At 45.0% G+C, this 18849-nt stretch overlaps 1 protein-coding gene across 2 annotated transcripts in view; it reads right to left on the bottom strand.

The window, feature by feature from the left end:
* Nucleotides 1-18849, bottom strand: part of LOC128884916 (MOXD1 homolog 2) — a 226868-nt gene that overhangs the window by 180419 nt on the left and 27600 nt on the right. The window contains exon 1 of one of the 2 annotated variants that reach the window (XM_054138598.1): nt 18440-18527. The exons of the other annotated variant lie outside the window; for it this stretch is intronic. Coding sequence (XP_053994573.1) covers nt 18440-18477 — 38 coding nt within the window. The 5' untranslated portion in view covers nt 18478-18527. Of the gene's footprint in view, nt 1-18439; nt 18528-18849 lie in introns of those variants that run through there. 2 annotated transcript variants of the gene reach the window in all.

Raw genomic sequence — 18849 nt, 5'->3', positions numbered from 1 at the left:
TCTCTCTCTCTCTCTCTCTCTCTCTCTCTCTCTCTCTCTCTCTCTCTTTCTCTCTTTTTCTTTCTCTTTATTTCTGCTATCAGTTTTCCGTGGATTCTTCTATGAACCCAGAGCCCCGTATTTCATCGGATATTAATGGTGCACGCGCGTACACGCCCGTCGCGTAAACATCCGTGAGTTTAATTATCTAATGAATCAAAAAATTCGCAGCAACGGGGCAAAGCGGGCTCTTTAATCACCGAAAACGGTCCTGATCCGATATGTCGCGAGCCGAGAAACGGGCGTACAATTTAATCACTTAAATGAGATTCCGCGAGGCCGAGCGAGTCGTTTGTTTTAATTTCGACTCCGGCGAGAGGTAGGAAGAGAAACGGAGACAGAGAGTGATGCGCTTGTAATCAGGGTTGGGGCTAGAGTTGCGAGAGCAAATTCCAATTCAGGTGTCCCATTCTAATTCATGTTCCGAATTAAAAAGAAATTTAAACATGAGCCTTTGAGCTTGAGTTAGTATCTATTAGACGAGGCTTAATAACAGATTGTTATGTAATAGTCAGTCTTTGCTGACTGTCTAATGTTTTCCCATGTAATAATACGCATTACCTATCAAATATCTTTCATTCTTCTTTTTCGCGTGCAATTTTAGTTTGGCCCCGCGCAAAGTTAAGCCTGCCAGTAATTACACGCATCCCTATAAAGTTCCCGATATCGGGAATATTTGGAGAGACGAACAGGCGAGGGCGAGAGAGGAACGCGCAAAGGCGTAAGGGCGCGGAAACGGTGTCAGTGTGGCAGTCGTGGTGGAAAAATTCTAGTGGAGAGGAAATGGAACGGGAAAGAACCCCGAAAGAGTAGGTCTGTCAAGGCGAATCACTGGTACGAGAGGATTCGAAAAGTTCCCGCGAAGGCTGAGTGGAGCCTGAGCCCAGGATCGACTCGTAAATGGCAAGGTGTCATTAAAACGACGGAATGCGAGTTGCCCCCCGCCTAGAGTGGTCCAGTTCACGCTCGAATCCTCTCGTCTTTGGCACATTTGCCGGATTCACTCGATGCCTCTGACCGGCGACTTATCGCGCCAAGTATTTTAAACGCATCCCGGAGGCGAACTTCTCGACTCGGCCGGATTATACGTGACACAGATTCCGCGAATACTTAGCGAAGTCAACCGTATCTCATTAAATCTCAATCGACGTAGAATCATTTATGTGGCGTGCAGAGGTGTCTGATTAGCAGGCCAAACTATTTTAGAGATCTGTAAAATGTTCACGTGAATCATGAATAGTAGTTTGATTTGTTTCAGTTTATTTTCTACGTTCGATGTAGAGTGTACATCACTGCATACCCAATAAGAATAGTTACATTCAGCGCCTGACATGGAAATGAATAGATCCAAGAGTAACATCGAAACAAATCCAAGTAGGTCATCCGTTTCCAGAAACTCTCCACTGTCTGTAGAGTTCCTCGATTTATCTTCATCCATAAAGAATGACCGTGTACGCTTCATCGTACCCCTACTACTCTTTACATATGTTCATCGCGCAGATGTTTTATCAATGTTGTCGATCCATTCTCGTAACAGGGGTACTCGTCCATTTCCATCGACAAACATCCTGTACATAATCCAAGCATTTGATACACTTACCTGTCGCCTTAGAACCTAAAGCCCCCAAAATAAACGTCTTATCTGGGCGCAGACGCATCCTCGCAATTAACCGGTAGTAATCGCACGGCTGGAGCGTAACGGTGACGAGGCCTCGCGGCAACCGCGAGACAGTGTCAATTGGGCTTTTCATCAGGCTCGTTACCATCGAGCACACATAATGCTTTGTGTCAGACGCGAAAACTATCTTGACGCCTCTTGACGGAAATTAATAACGGTTCCCCGGGGACTAACCTTTACCGAGGAGAACTCCAGCCGAGAGAGCCCCGTTGCCTCGGATTAGCCGGATGACGATGTCGACGCGGGCACCGAATGGAACGACGTTACAATTTCCGATGCAATGCCGGCAGAAAGAAAGAAAAAAAAAAAGAAAAAAAAAGGTGACACGGAACGAGGAGAAAATCAATAGACCTTTGAGTCCCACGGGGACGGTACGACTCGAACTCGCGTTTCAAAGCGTCGTTTCACTGCGCAACGGAACGACGGAGGCAAACAAAAACACATTTTCACAGATTAATCCCCGCCATTCGTTCCCGTGTCTGCTGATAGCTGAGCGAGCAACGCGGAGGAGAGAAACGCCCGCGACGACGTAGACGCGCGCGACAGCGGACCGCGGGGCTCGCGCCATTTATCTCCCACGAAAAGAATCCGAGCGGAGAGACAGAGAGTATCGGGGATGACGCGTAGCTAATTACGGCGTCAAGGGGCTTAATTAGTCAACGAATCCAACTGTCGACGACTCTTCGTGCCTTTGTGCCGCGGACCGAACGTTCGCGAGAGTCCAGGCCTGCCAAATCTGGTATATTCAAACAGTTTGGCACGTCTCTGCGCTGTGCGGGAAATTTTGAATTTGGTGGTTTGCAGGGAAAAGAAGACAAGATGTAGACTGTATATACTTATGTTCCTGCAGAGATTTTGTACGCGTGCATGCATTTATATACGAACGCTTGCTCTTCTTCAATATTTCTTTTCATACAACAGTGCATCTCAGGCAGAATGTTACAAGGTACCCACATTTAAAGACTCCCACTGTTAAAAGAATCCTAGTCCATGCCAATTTTTGGTAGGTGATACAGTTCAATTCGGCAATTTCGGTACTTCAGTCTAAATCACTGTGGCAGTCCAGGTTCGGTCGAGCAGAGATCGGAACGTGTCGATCTTTGTACGTATATTCGTTGTAACGAGTGTCGCGTGACGCGGTGCTTTGGCCACCGATCTAGACGAGTCTTAATTAAACGACCAATTAAGAGAACCCCATAATTAATCGCCCACTCATCGCGTTACACGAAAACAGGACACGGGGAGCCACACCGTGCCGTGTCACCTACGCATTGTTCGACCACGGACAGTGGCCGTGATTGGACCGAGCAAGGCTGCTACGCGCAGCTTTTTCGCGACTCGATTGATCGATGAATGCATTGACCGGGACCGACTCTAACGCGGGACCTTCGATAGCTTGAATTATGATTCGCGATATACCTATGGCTCCGAACCGCCTTATCTGTTCCATCGTTTCCTGGGCGAACGTAAATTCAACCCTGACGCGAGGGTGGGGCGCCACGCAGTCCCGCTTTCCCCTCGGATTCGTGGGAAAATTATGGAACTTGTAGAAACTTGTTGAACAGATACGAGAAACAATTTTCTGATGAATCGGGGGAACTGCGTACTACTTGCCAACAAATAAGGAACAAGTTGTACAGGTATGTCTAATGAGTTGTTGCGTTATTTTTTAACATAGATGTACAGTTACTAGTTTCTGACGAATTGTTGGCACTATTACGCATGTGAACTCGTAAGCACTATATCAGAAATGTTTAGGAATGTCAGTTTACGGTGTCTAATGAAATAAATTTCTCGTTTCGTACGTAATGAAACGCTTGTGGCCTCATTACAGAAAAAGAAGGCGCATTATGAGTTACGGCGTCGTTTCAATTTTCCAGGCCGAGCCCTTTCACGTAAAACTCCCCATCATCAATCGCTATACACTGCCTCGACGAGGTCCACGACCGATCGACGTGCCCGTTGTCCTCGCGGTGGATGTGACCCGAGGACACGATCTTCTTCCTTCAGGGTTTCAGTGAAAAAAGTCTCCGCAAAAAGGCTATACGTTCGTCCAATAGTATTACGACCACAGGCTGCGAGCCAAGCCACGATCACAGTCAATCCGCGACCAATGGGGTCGCGCAAGTGATGCGGACGTGCCTTCTCGTTGCAAAACCTATCGATCTTCCGTATCAGAACAACTGGATACTCTGGCCATCCAGTAAAATTCTAAACATTATTCAAACATTTCCCAAATGTATTTTTCTATAAGCGCTGTATTGATCAAATGGTCTACAAGCTTCTCTTCTTCTCAAAACAATTCTGTAAGTCTCGTTCACTCCTGAGATAAACAACTCTTTCTGTGACTTACGAAGGAGGTAGCTTATTTCTCCTTTCATTAAATTCCTTCTGTAAACATTTCTTAAGGAATCATCCTTGTGAGATATATTCCTTACCACTCGAAAATGTGACAGAATCGTAAAAGTGTATTATCCTCTCACTGTGTATTTTTGTAGACAATTTTAGCACGCGACGAAGTCGCATTGTGTTATCTATGTTGGAAAGAAGCCAGATTCCTAGAATGGAGCGTCAAAGAATCCAACTTATCAACCCTGTCAATATTTTCCAGTGCTTTCCACCACGCAGCAGAATCCCTCGATATTTAACCATGATCCGTTTCTACAAAGAGGCTCACAGTCGATACCAAAGAAACAAAGTCGAAAACGCGACGTATCCTGGGAAAAGGATATTCGGATCTCTCGTCAAGTTCGGTGTCCCAGCACCAGGCGTAGCTAATTATGCGATACGGTGTGTTCGTTTGCTCGTTTGTCCTCCGCCTCGTTGGTCACGCTGTACCACGGGTACCGGAACTCTGTCCGGGCGAATGGTCGCCTCCACCCACCGCCCTTCGTCGGTTCTCTTTGCTCGAGGACGAAGAGAACCTCCAGGGACTTCCGTAAACTGCGTTTCGCGACCGCTCGTTCCGTTCGCTATTACCGTGAAGATTAAATTGTTGTGCGACGCGAGCTTTTCATCTTCAAAGGGCACTCGTCCGTTTGATGTGGCAAACCGTACATAGCGAGGCCCGATTGCGGCCGCCCCGTCGCGGCATCGTCAAGTTAAACAGAGGAAAAAAAAATAAAAACGTTCACGGGAGATGAAGGCGGACGCTGATGCTCACTCGTGTTCCCTAAATAACCACCCCACCCTCGGGGTGGCTGCGCTTTTTCTCCGTGACCGCGTCACCCGTACCAACGTGCGTTCGTTGGATTTTATAGACACTCGGAATTAGAACCCAGGGACGAGCTATAAACCGCCTCGACGCGTACGGAAGAATCGTTGTATGACTTTTGAGCGACACATCCTTTCCCTCTTTGTAGTTGTTCCCTACTCGAAGGAACCTACCGACGAGGTATCGGAGTCTATAAAATATTTCGAATACACGTGGCCGCAGTATATCTTTGGCGCGGGTTCTTCTGATTCGCCATAAGGGACCGCGAAAACGCTTCCATTTCGATCTATTTCCCAGGATTGTTCAATAAGTAAGTGAGCAAGCCTTCGCAGATGTGGTGGTAGATTTCATTTTATATATTTAACGTTAGTTCCTTTGAAATGTGAATATTTCGCGCGAAATCTCAATATTTGTAAATGAAGTTGTGCCATTACGATACTCACAATCGGAAATATCGATTGAAACATCTTGGTCACGGAAAACAACTGATTCACTGAAGGAACACACGGTCGAATGCGAACGACATAAAATAAATAGTATTCCACACGGATGAAACCACGGGATGCAGCTATATAAATTAAGAATCGTATTGCACGCGAGTGAAACCGCGGGGCACAGCTAGTATCATATAAATATCGAATGTCTTTCTTTTTTAACACTCTGAATAAGGGTGCACCAGCTCTCCAACAATAGTCGAACGTCCAGTTTTGCTTCCTCTGGTGAAATCGGTGATAAAAAAGTCGATTATAGTCAACCCAAAGGTCCTTCTTTTGCATACAAAGCGCCCAGTTAGTGATCAGCGTTGAACGCGAGACTAATGAAACGTATTCCCCGATTTTCCGCGTGTGCGAGAACCTGATGGGTCCCGAATCTTCCTGGATAACGAAGGCATTGTCCCAGGTCGCCGCAGGCGGTCGAATTCCGTAGAGATGACATAATTGTCGTTATTAGAGTTTGCCTATAATCGCAGCAACGGAACCTTCAAGTAATAGGCCCCTGGCAAATTACTTAGCTGTCTGAAACGGGGATGGAGTCGTGTACCCGGGAGAGGGGGAGGGGGGGTCATCGTCGTAAAGACGCGCGCACAACGGTACCCGTCAAGACAAATTATTCTGACGATCCGTAGACTTCCGTGCAATTTCCAGCGACCCGTCGTAAATCTCCCTACGCGTGTCGCAATCGTGTACGAGCTGGTCGTTATAGTCGGATTTATAACGTAAAACTCGGTTCAAATGTATGAATAAACGTCAGCTCCTCAGGCTCAACGATGAGATATAATGGGAAACTCGATGTTAAAAAAAGGTTTGGTCAGCGTTGAACGAAGATCGATGAGAAAGTGCAGCAAGAACGACATTACAATGCAGAGCTAATATTTCAATATATTATTCCATTATACCGGGTTATTCTTGTGTTTGTAGAAGAGGAAAGGTTGCTACCCTGCATGCACTGTCCTGGGATTTAAAAATAAGCTTGCAAGATAATAGCGTACAAGTTTCCAGAGTCTCAGTTCGTGATATTTCGACTGAAATTTAACGCGCAGGAAGCTTCCCGTGCTACCAACTCTTAAATTAGGTAGTTATATGGTTACTTCACTCCAATTATGTCAATACTGTGATACACGGATGCAACGAAAAATACTGTTGCCCAAGCAAAGCAAACCATGTCTGATAATGCCCGCGGAACTTTGCATCCTGGCGCAAAATTATCTTCGAGACTTTAACTACCATCGAAACAATGCATTCCGCTGGCAACGTCTGGAGGGTAGGGCCAGGATTGTTCGGTATTTGCGAACGGTTTCGGTAGTCCGAGCCGGAACCCCGTCGCTAGACGTCCTAAGACGATCAAGGGCTCTCAGTTTTGGGAACGAAACGATCTCCCATTTCGTAACGCCACGGAGTTCTGATTCGCAGGACAAACAAATTGAAACGTTTCGTGATGCTCTGGCCGCGTAATCCTGGCAAATGGAGAAATATGTTCATTACGATGTACGTGACGGTGTGCCTGGCTGGTTGGCGACGTCCAATTTCACGTACGATTGATTTTTATACACCTCAGGCCAGGGTAAATGTTCATTGCTCACGTTGATTGCGGGTAAACGCGAAACGTTCTTTACAGTATGATAACCGTTCATTTGTCGCCTCGAGATAGGTTTCCAAACAATGTTTACCCGCGACAACCGAGCTGTAAATATGCAGGAGCACGTGCACGCGCCACGGTCAACATTATCGAGCATCGAATAACAGCGAACTCATCATCCGTGTTCCCGCGTTCCTCTTCCTTGAAAAAGATAATCGATACCATTACCGTTTCTCGTTAACTTGGTACGCGCGAAAAATGCGAGTAGGCCACGCTCGAACCTCTCGGGAGGAATATTCGTAAAGCGTTGAACGATTTTTATCTCGATTCGACTTTGCAAGGTTTGCGGAGCAATTAACGCGTTGAAGGCGTGTCACCCACATATGGGTGACAGAGCTTTTCGCTAAGGAACTTCAACAGATAATTTTAAGGTCTAAGTGTTGATAAAAACTAATCTGGATAGAATACGTAAAGTTTAATCAGAATGTAAAAATAAGTAATACGACAAATGTTACATTCTAATTGTCTCGAGACAAAATTTTAGTTCTGTTGATAACCCGTTAAAAATTGAGGAATAATTATGTTATAAGAACCACGCAGGATTTATTTAAAAAACTCCCCAGCGCGTCCAGTAGTTCCGAAACCAGCATTAAAATATCAAAACGCGACTTAAACTTGAATCACCGCTAAAAGATACATGCATCCATTATTTTTACCCGCGCTGCAAATCAGCGAAGCTGAAATCGAAATTGCTCGGGCAGATGTTCTTGGTTAGCCTCGTTCAGTTTTGAGCACGTATCAGCCCGGAACCATCTTTTCGTCAATTTTCGCGGGACGAAATGCAAAATTGGCGATGCAGCAATAGCGCGGACGAAGCAGACGCATAATTCTGGTTAAATAATTTCGCGGAACGCTAAACGCCGCGATCATTATTCAAGGGCAGCGGTATTAATAATTAATCCAGTGATAAATAACTCGTTTAACCGGCGAATGTATTGCGGGCTCGGTCCTCGCACGCGAAGAGAACTGGTGAAATATTGGACGCGATTTCCGACTGCCTTATTAATTCCTTCATCCCTGGTATCGACCAGCAGTTACGGCCGTCTAGTTTAATCGGTCAAGCGCGCTTCGACTCGTACACGAAGCCTTACACAATTTACGCCCTTCGTTTTCCACCGCTGTTGGAGACTACACACGCGCTTTGCGTACGTATTAATGGCACGCATTAGCATATATTGACCGCGAACTGAGGTCGTTGAGCGTGTCTGCGGTGGTGGTTGTAATTATGAGTTACGCTCGGCTGTAGTTAACGAACGAAAACGGCTCTCGCGAACAAGCGAATGCACCAACATCCGCCGACATCCTGCGAACGCGGACTTGTAACGGAGGGAAGTTTTACGACGGTTTAGCGAACTTAATCCGCCCTCTGTCTTTCTCGACGCGACGGAAGAAACTTTGCGACGATGTGGACGAACGTATTGTTTGACGTGGGATAACAGTTCATCGGCACGTCATGTCACCCAGAACTGGGTGACAGGATTTTTCATTAAAAACCTAAAACAATTAATTCCGAAGTTGAGGTGTTAATAAAAATAAATCTGAATATAATTCGTGAATTTGGAGGGTTTAAAGATTTAATTCTATGAAAAATGATAGAATATCCAATTTTCAATTGTCCCGAGGCGAAAGTTTATGTTGTCGCAGTCAACGTGTTAATGCCTTTTTCCAAAGATGCTTGCCCGAGAGATGGAAATCCATTATAAAACGCGCGTATTAACTCTTTCAGATGTCTATCCGGAAGACTAACAGCCTACTTTATACCGTCCAACAATAATAAAGCGAAACGAATATGTTTCCAGCATCGATCGTTCGAAGCGAGAGCGAACGCGCTGGTGCTCGAGCGGAGTGGAATTCGTTTCTTCGTTTCATGTTCCATTAATTATCATAATATATACACGAAGTAGGAACGGCATTCAATTAAAAAAGAACAGGTCGTTGGATGGAGATCGACTGCCACCGAGTACCCCCTATGCGTACCTACGTAATGAGGACGGAGACGTTAGGGCTACTTCACCTCTACCCCTAATATCGGGAACCCTGCCAACTTCCAGAGTGGTTTCACAAGAGGTCTCTACGACCGTCGTTGAACTCCAACAACCGTCTCACCTGCTCGTTCAATATCTGAACAGCATTCGTGGATGTAATGCTTACAGGCGTCTAACAATCGCCGCACGAGACGACCAATTTTACCTAAAACATAGAATCGGTAACGAACTCCGTGAAAAAGATAGCTTCAAGAAGAAACGATGTGGGGACGCTATATACCTGTTAGAGATACTAATTTTTATCATAATTAATAGCAATCTCACTTTACATAAAGTAGCGCGTGAATTCGGATATACGGTGACATTTTATAAATAAACTTAACCCTTAAATGCCCTAAGTTTCAAATTTGATACCGGTTCCCACTACCTCTAACTCTCGTCATCAACAGAGCTCGGCTCGAAAAGGCCTCCAGGCCATTACCGTCTACTTCCAATCGAATGACAATCCGATGGCCATTACTCCATTCTCCCAGAAGCGTCGCATAAACGCGTTACGCTTATCGAAACAACACAAAAGAGAAGTAAACTTCCGTGACCTCTCCAAACTCTTCGCGATCATTTGCCGTTATATCACTCTTCAGCGTTTCCTTCCGCGACGCCTTTGTCGCAGCTATAACGGACTTCCAACTTATTCTTGCACCCTTCACGAACATCCTCCAAGAAAGCGGAAGAAGTATTACAGCGACCTCGTGAAAAAGTACCGCGGAAGTCTCGGGGACAGGTTTGCACAAGTACGAAAGAAGAAACTGCGGGACCCGGCGTCCGTCACCCCTCTAAAGTGGCCTAATTACGAACTGAAAATTGTAGCCGGCTTAAAACTTTCAGATTTCCTTTTTCCAAACTGCTAGGCTGCGAAGTAGTCCGACCTCGACGTGACGGATCTGCCGCTGCTTCCACGCGCGGACCGGCTCCGTTATAGCCGTATGCAAATGCGCCTCGCGTCTCTCCGCCCCCGTCATTATGAATTCCACCTATGCCTCACCCCGTCGCAGTCGGGTAATTCTACGCTCTGACCGATAGAGTCTTCTGCGACTTCGGGAGTAATTACCAGCGACGCACCTAAACACCACCCACGGTCGCCCACGCTCTCCATCGAGGGTGCTATACGTGCCGAGCATCGAGTGAAGAAACGCGGGGGTAGAGAGCGTGCCGTGAAAGTACTCAATAGGCGTTGAAGGATCGTGCGAACGCCGCATGTTAATCTCCGTTGGACACGTCATCGTGGTGCTTTATGAAGACGGTTGTGCAGCAATGATTTGTTTCTTTGGTACACGAAGTGGCAACCCGTAGTTACGAATGTAAAGAGGAAAGGTCGATGAGGTTGTTGGGTCGGGATTCTATCTTGTATGCGTTAGGTTCTATCGGAAGGTATTCGCGGAGACGATAAGCATACTCCGTGAGCATGATACTCAAAAATAGATGCTGGGACTATATGAGCCAACTCGATTAACTCCATAAAATAAGAAGTTGAGAAATGTGACGAAATAATGTACATTGTTTTTTAAAAGTCCCTTTATAATATAAATTCCAATAAATATTGTAGAATGCATAAATACAGAGCAACTTTCATCTAACGGTGCATAAAATTAATAAGAAAGAATAGCCATAAAATAATCGTTAGTGTCGGTATACTGTACGTTTATATTTGTATATCTAATTGTATAATGCAGTATATATAATTCCAACTGGACAAACGTAGGAGATCATCTGGAGTTGTGTTCTCGAAAATTATGGCAGGATTAGAAATTCCTAGGATAGAGTCCCGATTCTCACGTTTACCTATTTCTAAGACCTACATCAATACTTCTGTATGGATTTCGACAAATTAATGATACAGTATCATTGCTGAGTATAGAGGTACAAAGTGTGCCATACGAATAGATATTGCAGTGGCGTTGAGAGATCGTGTGAACGCGCCAAGTTAATTTCCGTTGAACGAGTCATCATGGTATTTACCGGAGATAACTATGTAGCAACGCGCTGTTTCGTCGATAAAGGAAGCGGCTGATGCTTCTTCGCTAACAATGATTAATTATGATAAATACCTGTGATGAGAATTTTCTTTAGAAACTAGGTTTGTGGCCGTACGTTCAGTTTCGAAGACTTACCTGAAACAAAAAGGAAAACTCGAGTTATTAACAAAGAACAATAATAATTTACACATAAATTGAAACTTAGAATCTAAACTTGAAATTCCATTCCTCACGTTTGCAGGGCCATTACTCTCCCATTTACACAAGCTTCCGCTTCCCCAAATTATCATAGCTATTTCCGTGCACATTACGTTAAATTAATTATATAACAGTGCATCAATGCAGAATGCAGAGGTATTAAGAGTGTCGCAAGGGTAAGTAGTGAATGGGTGTTGAAATATCGTGTGAACGCTGCAATAATGATGCTTGGCAGGTCCGCAAGACACGTAATCCTAATGTTTCACAAGTATCCCGTGGTTACGAATGTAAATGTAAAATGAATGGTTTTATAAGATCGCTGGATGAAGATTCTGACTCGGATGTGTTGTGTTTTACCATCTATTTCAATGTACGAACCGGATGTATTTCAATTCGGGTTTTAAATTGGATGTACACGTGATTCAAATAGAGCACGAATGCCGTTTAAATATATCGGTTTGTTATTCTGATATTTCAACGAATGTGTGCATGTACACTTTGATTATTGGATGAATTCTATCTGTGGAGTGAGCCCGTGACTTCAGAGTAAACAGGATTTGTGTTTCACTGATTGAGTGTTATACTTAGGCGGTGAATGTTTTGCTCAGTTATTGATAAATCCACGCTACGGAGATTATACCGCGTTGGTCACGGATGGATTGAAAAAAAGTTATCGATTTCATCGGTCAGCGTGGGCATATAAAAAAATCCCAAATTCTTGCGGCTTTTGAATATTTAATTTCGATTTGCAACAAGTTCCAGTACCCTCAATTCATATTTGACTCCTTTATCGCTAAGCTATTAATGTTCGAAAAATAGTATAGACACGAGGCAGTTACCATTCGCTCGAGCGTAGAAATTGGACAGTATTTCGCAGACAGATTAATTTCCCCTGAATTTTCGTGTCACAAAGCTTCGGCATTCGATGTCTAGAGCGTATCGGACGGGTCATCTCATGGGAATCGGTCTCCACGAGCATGCACGGTGCACATATTCACGGTGGATACACACCTATGTAAGATCCGATGAATCGCCTACGCTCGACACACCGACACCTAAGCGAGTGTGTATCGACTGCACGAAAGCTAGGGTAGAAATTTTACGCCCGTCGCTGAAACATCCGCCTCGCACGAGACTTATTGTACATCGAACGACTTATTGCTTATTATAAATACACCCACGCGTACCTCTCGAGCGCGCAGCCGCGTTCAGGCACCTTCGGGACGTGCCAATGATCGATCGAGACGAAAAATCCGTTTTATGGATGCATTTCTGTCCAACGGATAAAACAAACCCTGCAAATAGTTCTTCTTTAATCGAACCTAGCCTCGTCGCGAGTATCCACCGTATACCACTCTGAAAGAAAGGAATGCTGACAAATGATAGAACCTCTACGAATCCCATTGCGTGGACTCCAACGTTTCGAGCACTTGATGAGATTAGGTTACCAGTTGTGTGGACCCAGCATAAAATCTCGCCGTTTACGATCGACCGTTGATCCAGCAACGAAGTTCTGGAAAACGAACCGGAGCAGCGTTACGAAAGATGACGAAGGGACAAAGGGAGCGAAACCGGGACACGTAACCCAGGGATTACGAGCTACAGATCGGGGAATTTAGATTAGCTCCATCTAAATTCGAGCCACGGCTGGTTTCCGTGGGATCGTAGAAAGCCCAGATTAAATGAGATTTAACTTAATTTAACGCTGGAGGAATCCAACTCTGGACCGAAAATATCGACGGCGAAACTCGAAACTGTTCTCCCTGAATCGGAAACTGAGCTGACCATGGAGCGCCATTGGATACCTCAGTTCGAGGCGTAACGCGACTTCTCGCGAGCGTTTAAATAGGTCTCCGCGATCAGTCATAAGCAGAGATCATCATAAACACGCCTACGCGCCTTTCCAGCGAATTGGAGTTTCGTGGTCCATTGGGAAGACGCAACATCTCGAAGATCCGTTAATAACTCCGCGTTACGCAATACTCGAACAGCGTTTCGAGACCCCATCTTTTTTTGCAACGACACGGTTCGAGCAGGAAAGCTTGAGTCACTGTTGATCTACGCTGTGTTGAGTAGAGGGTACGAATATTTATGTTACGAATATTGACTGTATACTAAAAGGTGTGTGCATTTATGCAAAACGAAATATTAATATTATCATAGAGTGTCATATTAGGTGAGAAGAAGTTAGATTAGGAAATACAATATTATATAGTTTTATTATATTATATTACCTGATAGAATATATTCAATATACATTTATAGAATGTACAATTCCTTCTAATTATGTAATATATATTATCCAATATGTACTCACTATTGTTTAAAGAATTTACTATCTCACTGGAATCTATCACCCACATGAAATCTCTGTAGCGTGCAGCAAACGAGAATAAACCGCATCCATTAAAGGAGATGTACTCACGAGATCCCAACACTTTAACCCTTTCAGACCTGAATTATTTTTTTTTCTCGTCCTAATGTAATTTAATTTTTAGGGTTAACTTGGACTAAAATTAGTATGGAAACAATAAAAATGAAATCCTAATAGTGTAGTTTTCGAGGAAAACTGGCCTTTCTTTATGTACGCAAATAAGGACGTTCGTGTCCTCAATTGTGGGCGCCAGGCCTGAAAGGGTTAATACCTGTACTACTATTTTCCCACCAAGAAGCTATCAAATAACAATTATTCCATATTCATCCACGTTCTCCAACTACAATGAACAACATCATTCCCTACCATTGTCCTTCAATTCGAAGACAAAGTCCCTCGCAAGCTAATCCTATCCGCCAAACTGTGAGCCGTGACGTCGTAAGTCGGTGCAAGGAGCAACTCGAACCGAAACGAAAGAGATACCTCCTGGGGTCTCCGTGTCTTCCAAGGTTTCGTCTGACCCTTGGTCCCCTAGGCGTCCCTTTACGATTTTGCTTTACGAGCTGGCACTTCGTTCAACCCTGGTGCCTTCCCCCTACGTCCAAACATCGCGCTCGAAACCAATAGCTTCGCCACGTATCCCGATGCGTGTGTACGCGATGCACGGCGTTATTTACGACTGGATATAATAGGATGTCGGTTACTAATGAGCCCTTCGACGTAACCCTGCGAAACGGGCGCTTCTCCTACGGAAATATCGCGGATACAGGCGTTCGGCGTGTTCGTGCCCCCTGATGTAACGATCGCCCCGAAGGAAAACCACTTGCACCGTATCCCACACGTACAAACACGCGCGCGTCCTCACCGCGATGGATTAAAGCGATGACCCAACTACCTAACGGGGCAGAACGAACCTATTGTGTCCTTTTCTACTAAATCTGCTGAGGGTAGTGTTTCTTTCGCGTTCTCTACTGCCACGGCGCGATCGCAACGGATTGAAAACGTGCTTCGAACTGAATGCGTGAGAGGGTCGTTCAATTACAAAGTGGAGCACCGTATATAACTTGAAAAATGGCTGTTGGACGACGCGCGGTGTTTGGTTTGATAGCGGTTTTGCGTCGGGTCTTACTCGACGAGGCATTTTCGTTCCAATTATCAATATAGATTGTAGAATTACGCTTTGCATGCACCGTGCGCCATTCGACCCAGAATTTGTGCTCATTGAGTTTCTGCTGGTCTATATTCTATCCGAACAAGACTTTAGGAGGAGAAATTTCCTAATGAAACAATTTTTAAGGCGAGATAAACAAGTTTTCCTTGAAATCGCAGATAAAAATCGAGGTGTGAATTAGGCCCAAAGAGCTTAGAAACCCACTTCAAAGAAACTAATGTTATTGTCGTGCATCGAGTTTCCGCATATGAACGAGAGTTACCCTTCGAGTTGCGGCATCGAATCATGTGGTGAATGAGGGTTCCCTCTCGAGTGCAAAGGGTTAAGGTTGAGAAAAGGTCGGTTGACTTAGAAACGGGATGAATTATTTAGAAATATTTTAAAGATCCAAGACAAAGTTTTGTCCATTCCCATCTCTAGCGACGGTCTTTCGCGTTTTATCATCCTCGAGTGTACGCATTGTTCTCCCAGCGGTCGGCGTCTCACCGATACTTCACGCCTGAAACTAATTACCGGCTCGAAAAATTCCCCCGCTATTTATTGCACTTAGCCAGCTCGTCCATGGCTCGTTAGAACGGCGCGAAGCACCCTCTCCCACGTGATTTACCGTACTCGTCGTACGTTCGCTTGTCATTGCGGCCGCATTGACCTCTCATTATTTTTGTTGTGGCCATTCAACTCGCCGCTACACCACTTAGTTCGTTAGTTTATGGCGTGCGCGCGCCACTTTCTTTAATATACACCGACGATCGTGCTAGAGCAAACGGAACCGAGGAAACCATAAATATATTTTGTTTTCCTATGGCGCATCCGGCATTCTACAATCGAGACGAGGTATTAAATCTTGGCGAATGGGTCATTTGAAAACTTCATTTTTGGCGTCGTCAGTTCTAATTAGCAGAGTCATCGAAGCCTTAAGTCTTCTTCTTTGCGATCTAATTACTATAAGTTTGACTTTCTACATCTATCTCTGCTTGCGTCAAAGTGATCGCATCTCCTTTGTTTGTCAAATGGTAGCTAAACACAAAGCAGAAATGAATTTTCTGTCTCTGGTGCATCCTGTACCAACTGTTCACTCGTTTGTCTCCCCATCTACATAATTTGATCTGTATTAACCTCTCTTACCATGAAACTGACACCCAACCCGTTTCCAATTACACCTATCCGCCCCCATCCGCCATTCATCCAAGTTTCGAGCCTCCTTCCCCTGCACATCAACATTCTACTTCAACTCCCTTCCCTCTTGTACTCGTAACTCTCGAACGGGTGTTTCCGTCAAACACGCTGTCGGGTCCTTTATCTTTCATCACGTTTCCTACTTCCTATTAATTATTGCATACTTAAAGTTTTATCCATATACGTTTATCTTTTCCTATTATTACAGTTACTCGAAACAAAGGCGTAAAATAAACAAATAAAATTTCCTCGTGGGGTTGAAAGGCTATCGAACCACATCTATCCAGGTTTCTGGCTACTCTTCTTCGTTAACGCACTCTGTCTTCCCTTTCTCATCTGCCCTGTATTATTACATACACGTTTCACGTCGAACAAATTAAAGCTCGTCTGAAATAACTGTCGAATCGATTAAACGTTACGACTAAACTACCACGCAGAGTTTTTTATTCGTTGACTGGTATTCGAATAAAATTCTGGCCAACTCTGGGCGAGAGATACACCATCAACGTCCGCCACGGCTGGAACAGATCGGTCTGCCAACGATGGGCCAGCGTTACCTCGAGGGGAGAGTTAAAAATGTTCCATAAATCACATTACGATGAGAAATGTCCCGTGCCATCCGCGTACAACGTTTCGCTGCCATTCGGTTCGACGAACGACCGCGTTTCGCGTTGAATTTGATGAAACGGCTCTTTCAGGCTTGGAAAAAGTTATGCCGCGAGCCAACGTGTCCGAAAGCCATCCCGAGAACGAAGGTCCCCGAACCTTTTTGCGCCATTTTTCGCACCCATACGGGTTAGTTATTCCTTCCAGCAAGAAAGTCAACCGTTTAATAAGATACCTGAGCTCTCACGTGGAGGACAATAAATCTAACCGTCCACGTATGGTGTGTACGCCGCATTTACCGCGAGCTATAAATCGCCAGAGCATCGTCCGAATCGCCAGGAGAATACAGTGTTCGTCGTCGAAACGTCCACGGAGAAGTTACAACTTACAAGCGGTATACTACTTGCCACCTGCGGCGGTACCTACAGAAATAACGCCACTTTTGATGGGAACGCCGCACAACAGTGGTGCTTAAATCCTTTGGGCTCGCAGCGCAGTTTCAGAGAAGATTATTAGTCTCTTAATGGCTCGCAATTGGAGGAGAAATGATCCGGCACAGTTCTTGAGCTTCCACAATTACGATGATAAGAATTTCTAATAATTCTTTCTAATAATAATTGCTCGTGGAGTATTAATTGTTCGCCATCTTCAAGTGCGCCACGAGACAGTGATTAACAATTTGCACTCGAGGATTTCTTTTCTGGTATCTAACAGCAACTGGAGATGCTTATTAGAGTTAAACAAACGTTATTGCTGGTTGATTTACTGCGTCGAACCAAGTGGTGACCAAGAGTCATAGCATCACATTAAGATGTGACTGAGAGTCACCTTTCGAGCGCAAAGAGTTAAGAATCACTGTCGTACGAAGAACGTTCAAAGGTGCGCAGGACAACTGCATGCAACCATACACCAGCCAACCGTAACAATTCCCTGTGCAAATCGTTAAACGAGCTACACCGACAACGTCCCCGCCACCGACGCCTCTCCGTTGGCTTATCCCCCAGCAGCGTTCGCGGGGATGAAATTCCTCCTCTCGTCAGGACGGTAGGATTTCGCAGAAATTACCGCATAACATAAATCTTGGCCCTGGTAAGCGGCAACGGGAATCCTTGCCACTCTTAATTACGTTCTTCTTTTCTTGCGGCCGCGCCCATTACGCCCGACCATTAAGTCCGTCAAGTTAAGTAGCGTCGTGATACCCTGGGCTCGCCGTTGCCATAATATACGCATAATACACGTGTATACACAGGGTGTCCCGGTAATCGTAGGACAAACGAGAAGGGATACAAAAAGGAGGCGAAAAGATAGAGTACACTTTTTGTGACAAGGTACCCAGAAAACAACTCTCGAAAATCTTTCAAATGTGCGACGCTTGAGACACCAGTCTAGATTTTGATTAAATTTAGGTGAGGACTGTATGCGACTAGGATGGTTTTGCGAACGAGGTTAAGAATGGTCTGGAACGTTTAAAGTGTTTGTAAATTTGTCTTGAGGATAAGGAAGGTTCTTTCCAGGGGATTTGGGTAAAGTTGTCTTAGAGATACGGCGGGTACTTTCTAAGAGCAAACTCAAATACGAGTGTATAGTATCCTCGTTATTTTTTAGAACTGCTTATAGAATGACCTCATTCTTTCTCGCTCACAATTTCGTTTTATAGGACGATCAAATTTTACAGAATGTAAATAATAATTCAAAGAAGTGCATACATTTGTTTCAGTACTCGTATATTTTTGTGTACTGCAGACTTTCTAAGCTTCTATTATTTCTCACAATAGATGTAACTTTTCAGGACATCCCACAATTTCATATTTCAAGGTTTCGCGTCTCACCCTGTACATAGTGGCTGGTGTGTTCGTTGTCGCTTCATCCCTTTCTGGAAGCCTCCTCAACTTTTCATCCTGAGCGTTCGCCCCTCTTCTTCTTTTCCTTCTCTTCTACCGTGGTCCCTCCCACGGCCCCTGTTGTAGCACCGCGCCACTTCAGCGCCACATCCGACGTGGCGCGGCCAACTTAATTATATTTTATCGCGGCCTCGTCGCGCTTATTTAAATTTAAATCGTGCGCCCTGCGCTCCGAACCGACACGTCGCGCACCGGTTGAGGATGCTTTAATGACGCGCCACGGAGCCACCGACCACCGACCACCACCACCACCACCACTACCACCACTACCGCCGCACCCGCATCTCTGTCGGTGGTTGCGACGGTGTTGGTGGTGGTTAACCGTCGCTTTCTCGTCC

This window comes from Hylaeus volcanicus, chromosome 2, assembly GCF_026283585.1.
Source record: "Hylaeus volcanicus isolate JK05 chromosome 2, UHH_iyHylVolc1.0_haploid, whole genome shotgun sequence".
Taxonomy (NCBI): Eukaryota; Metazoa; Arthropoda; class Insecta; order Hymenoptera; family Colletidae; genus Hylaeus; species Hylaeus volcanicus.
This window is presented reverse-complemented; position numbering and strand designations above follow the sequence as displayed.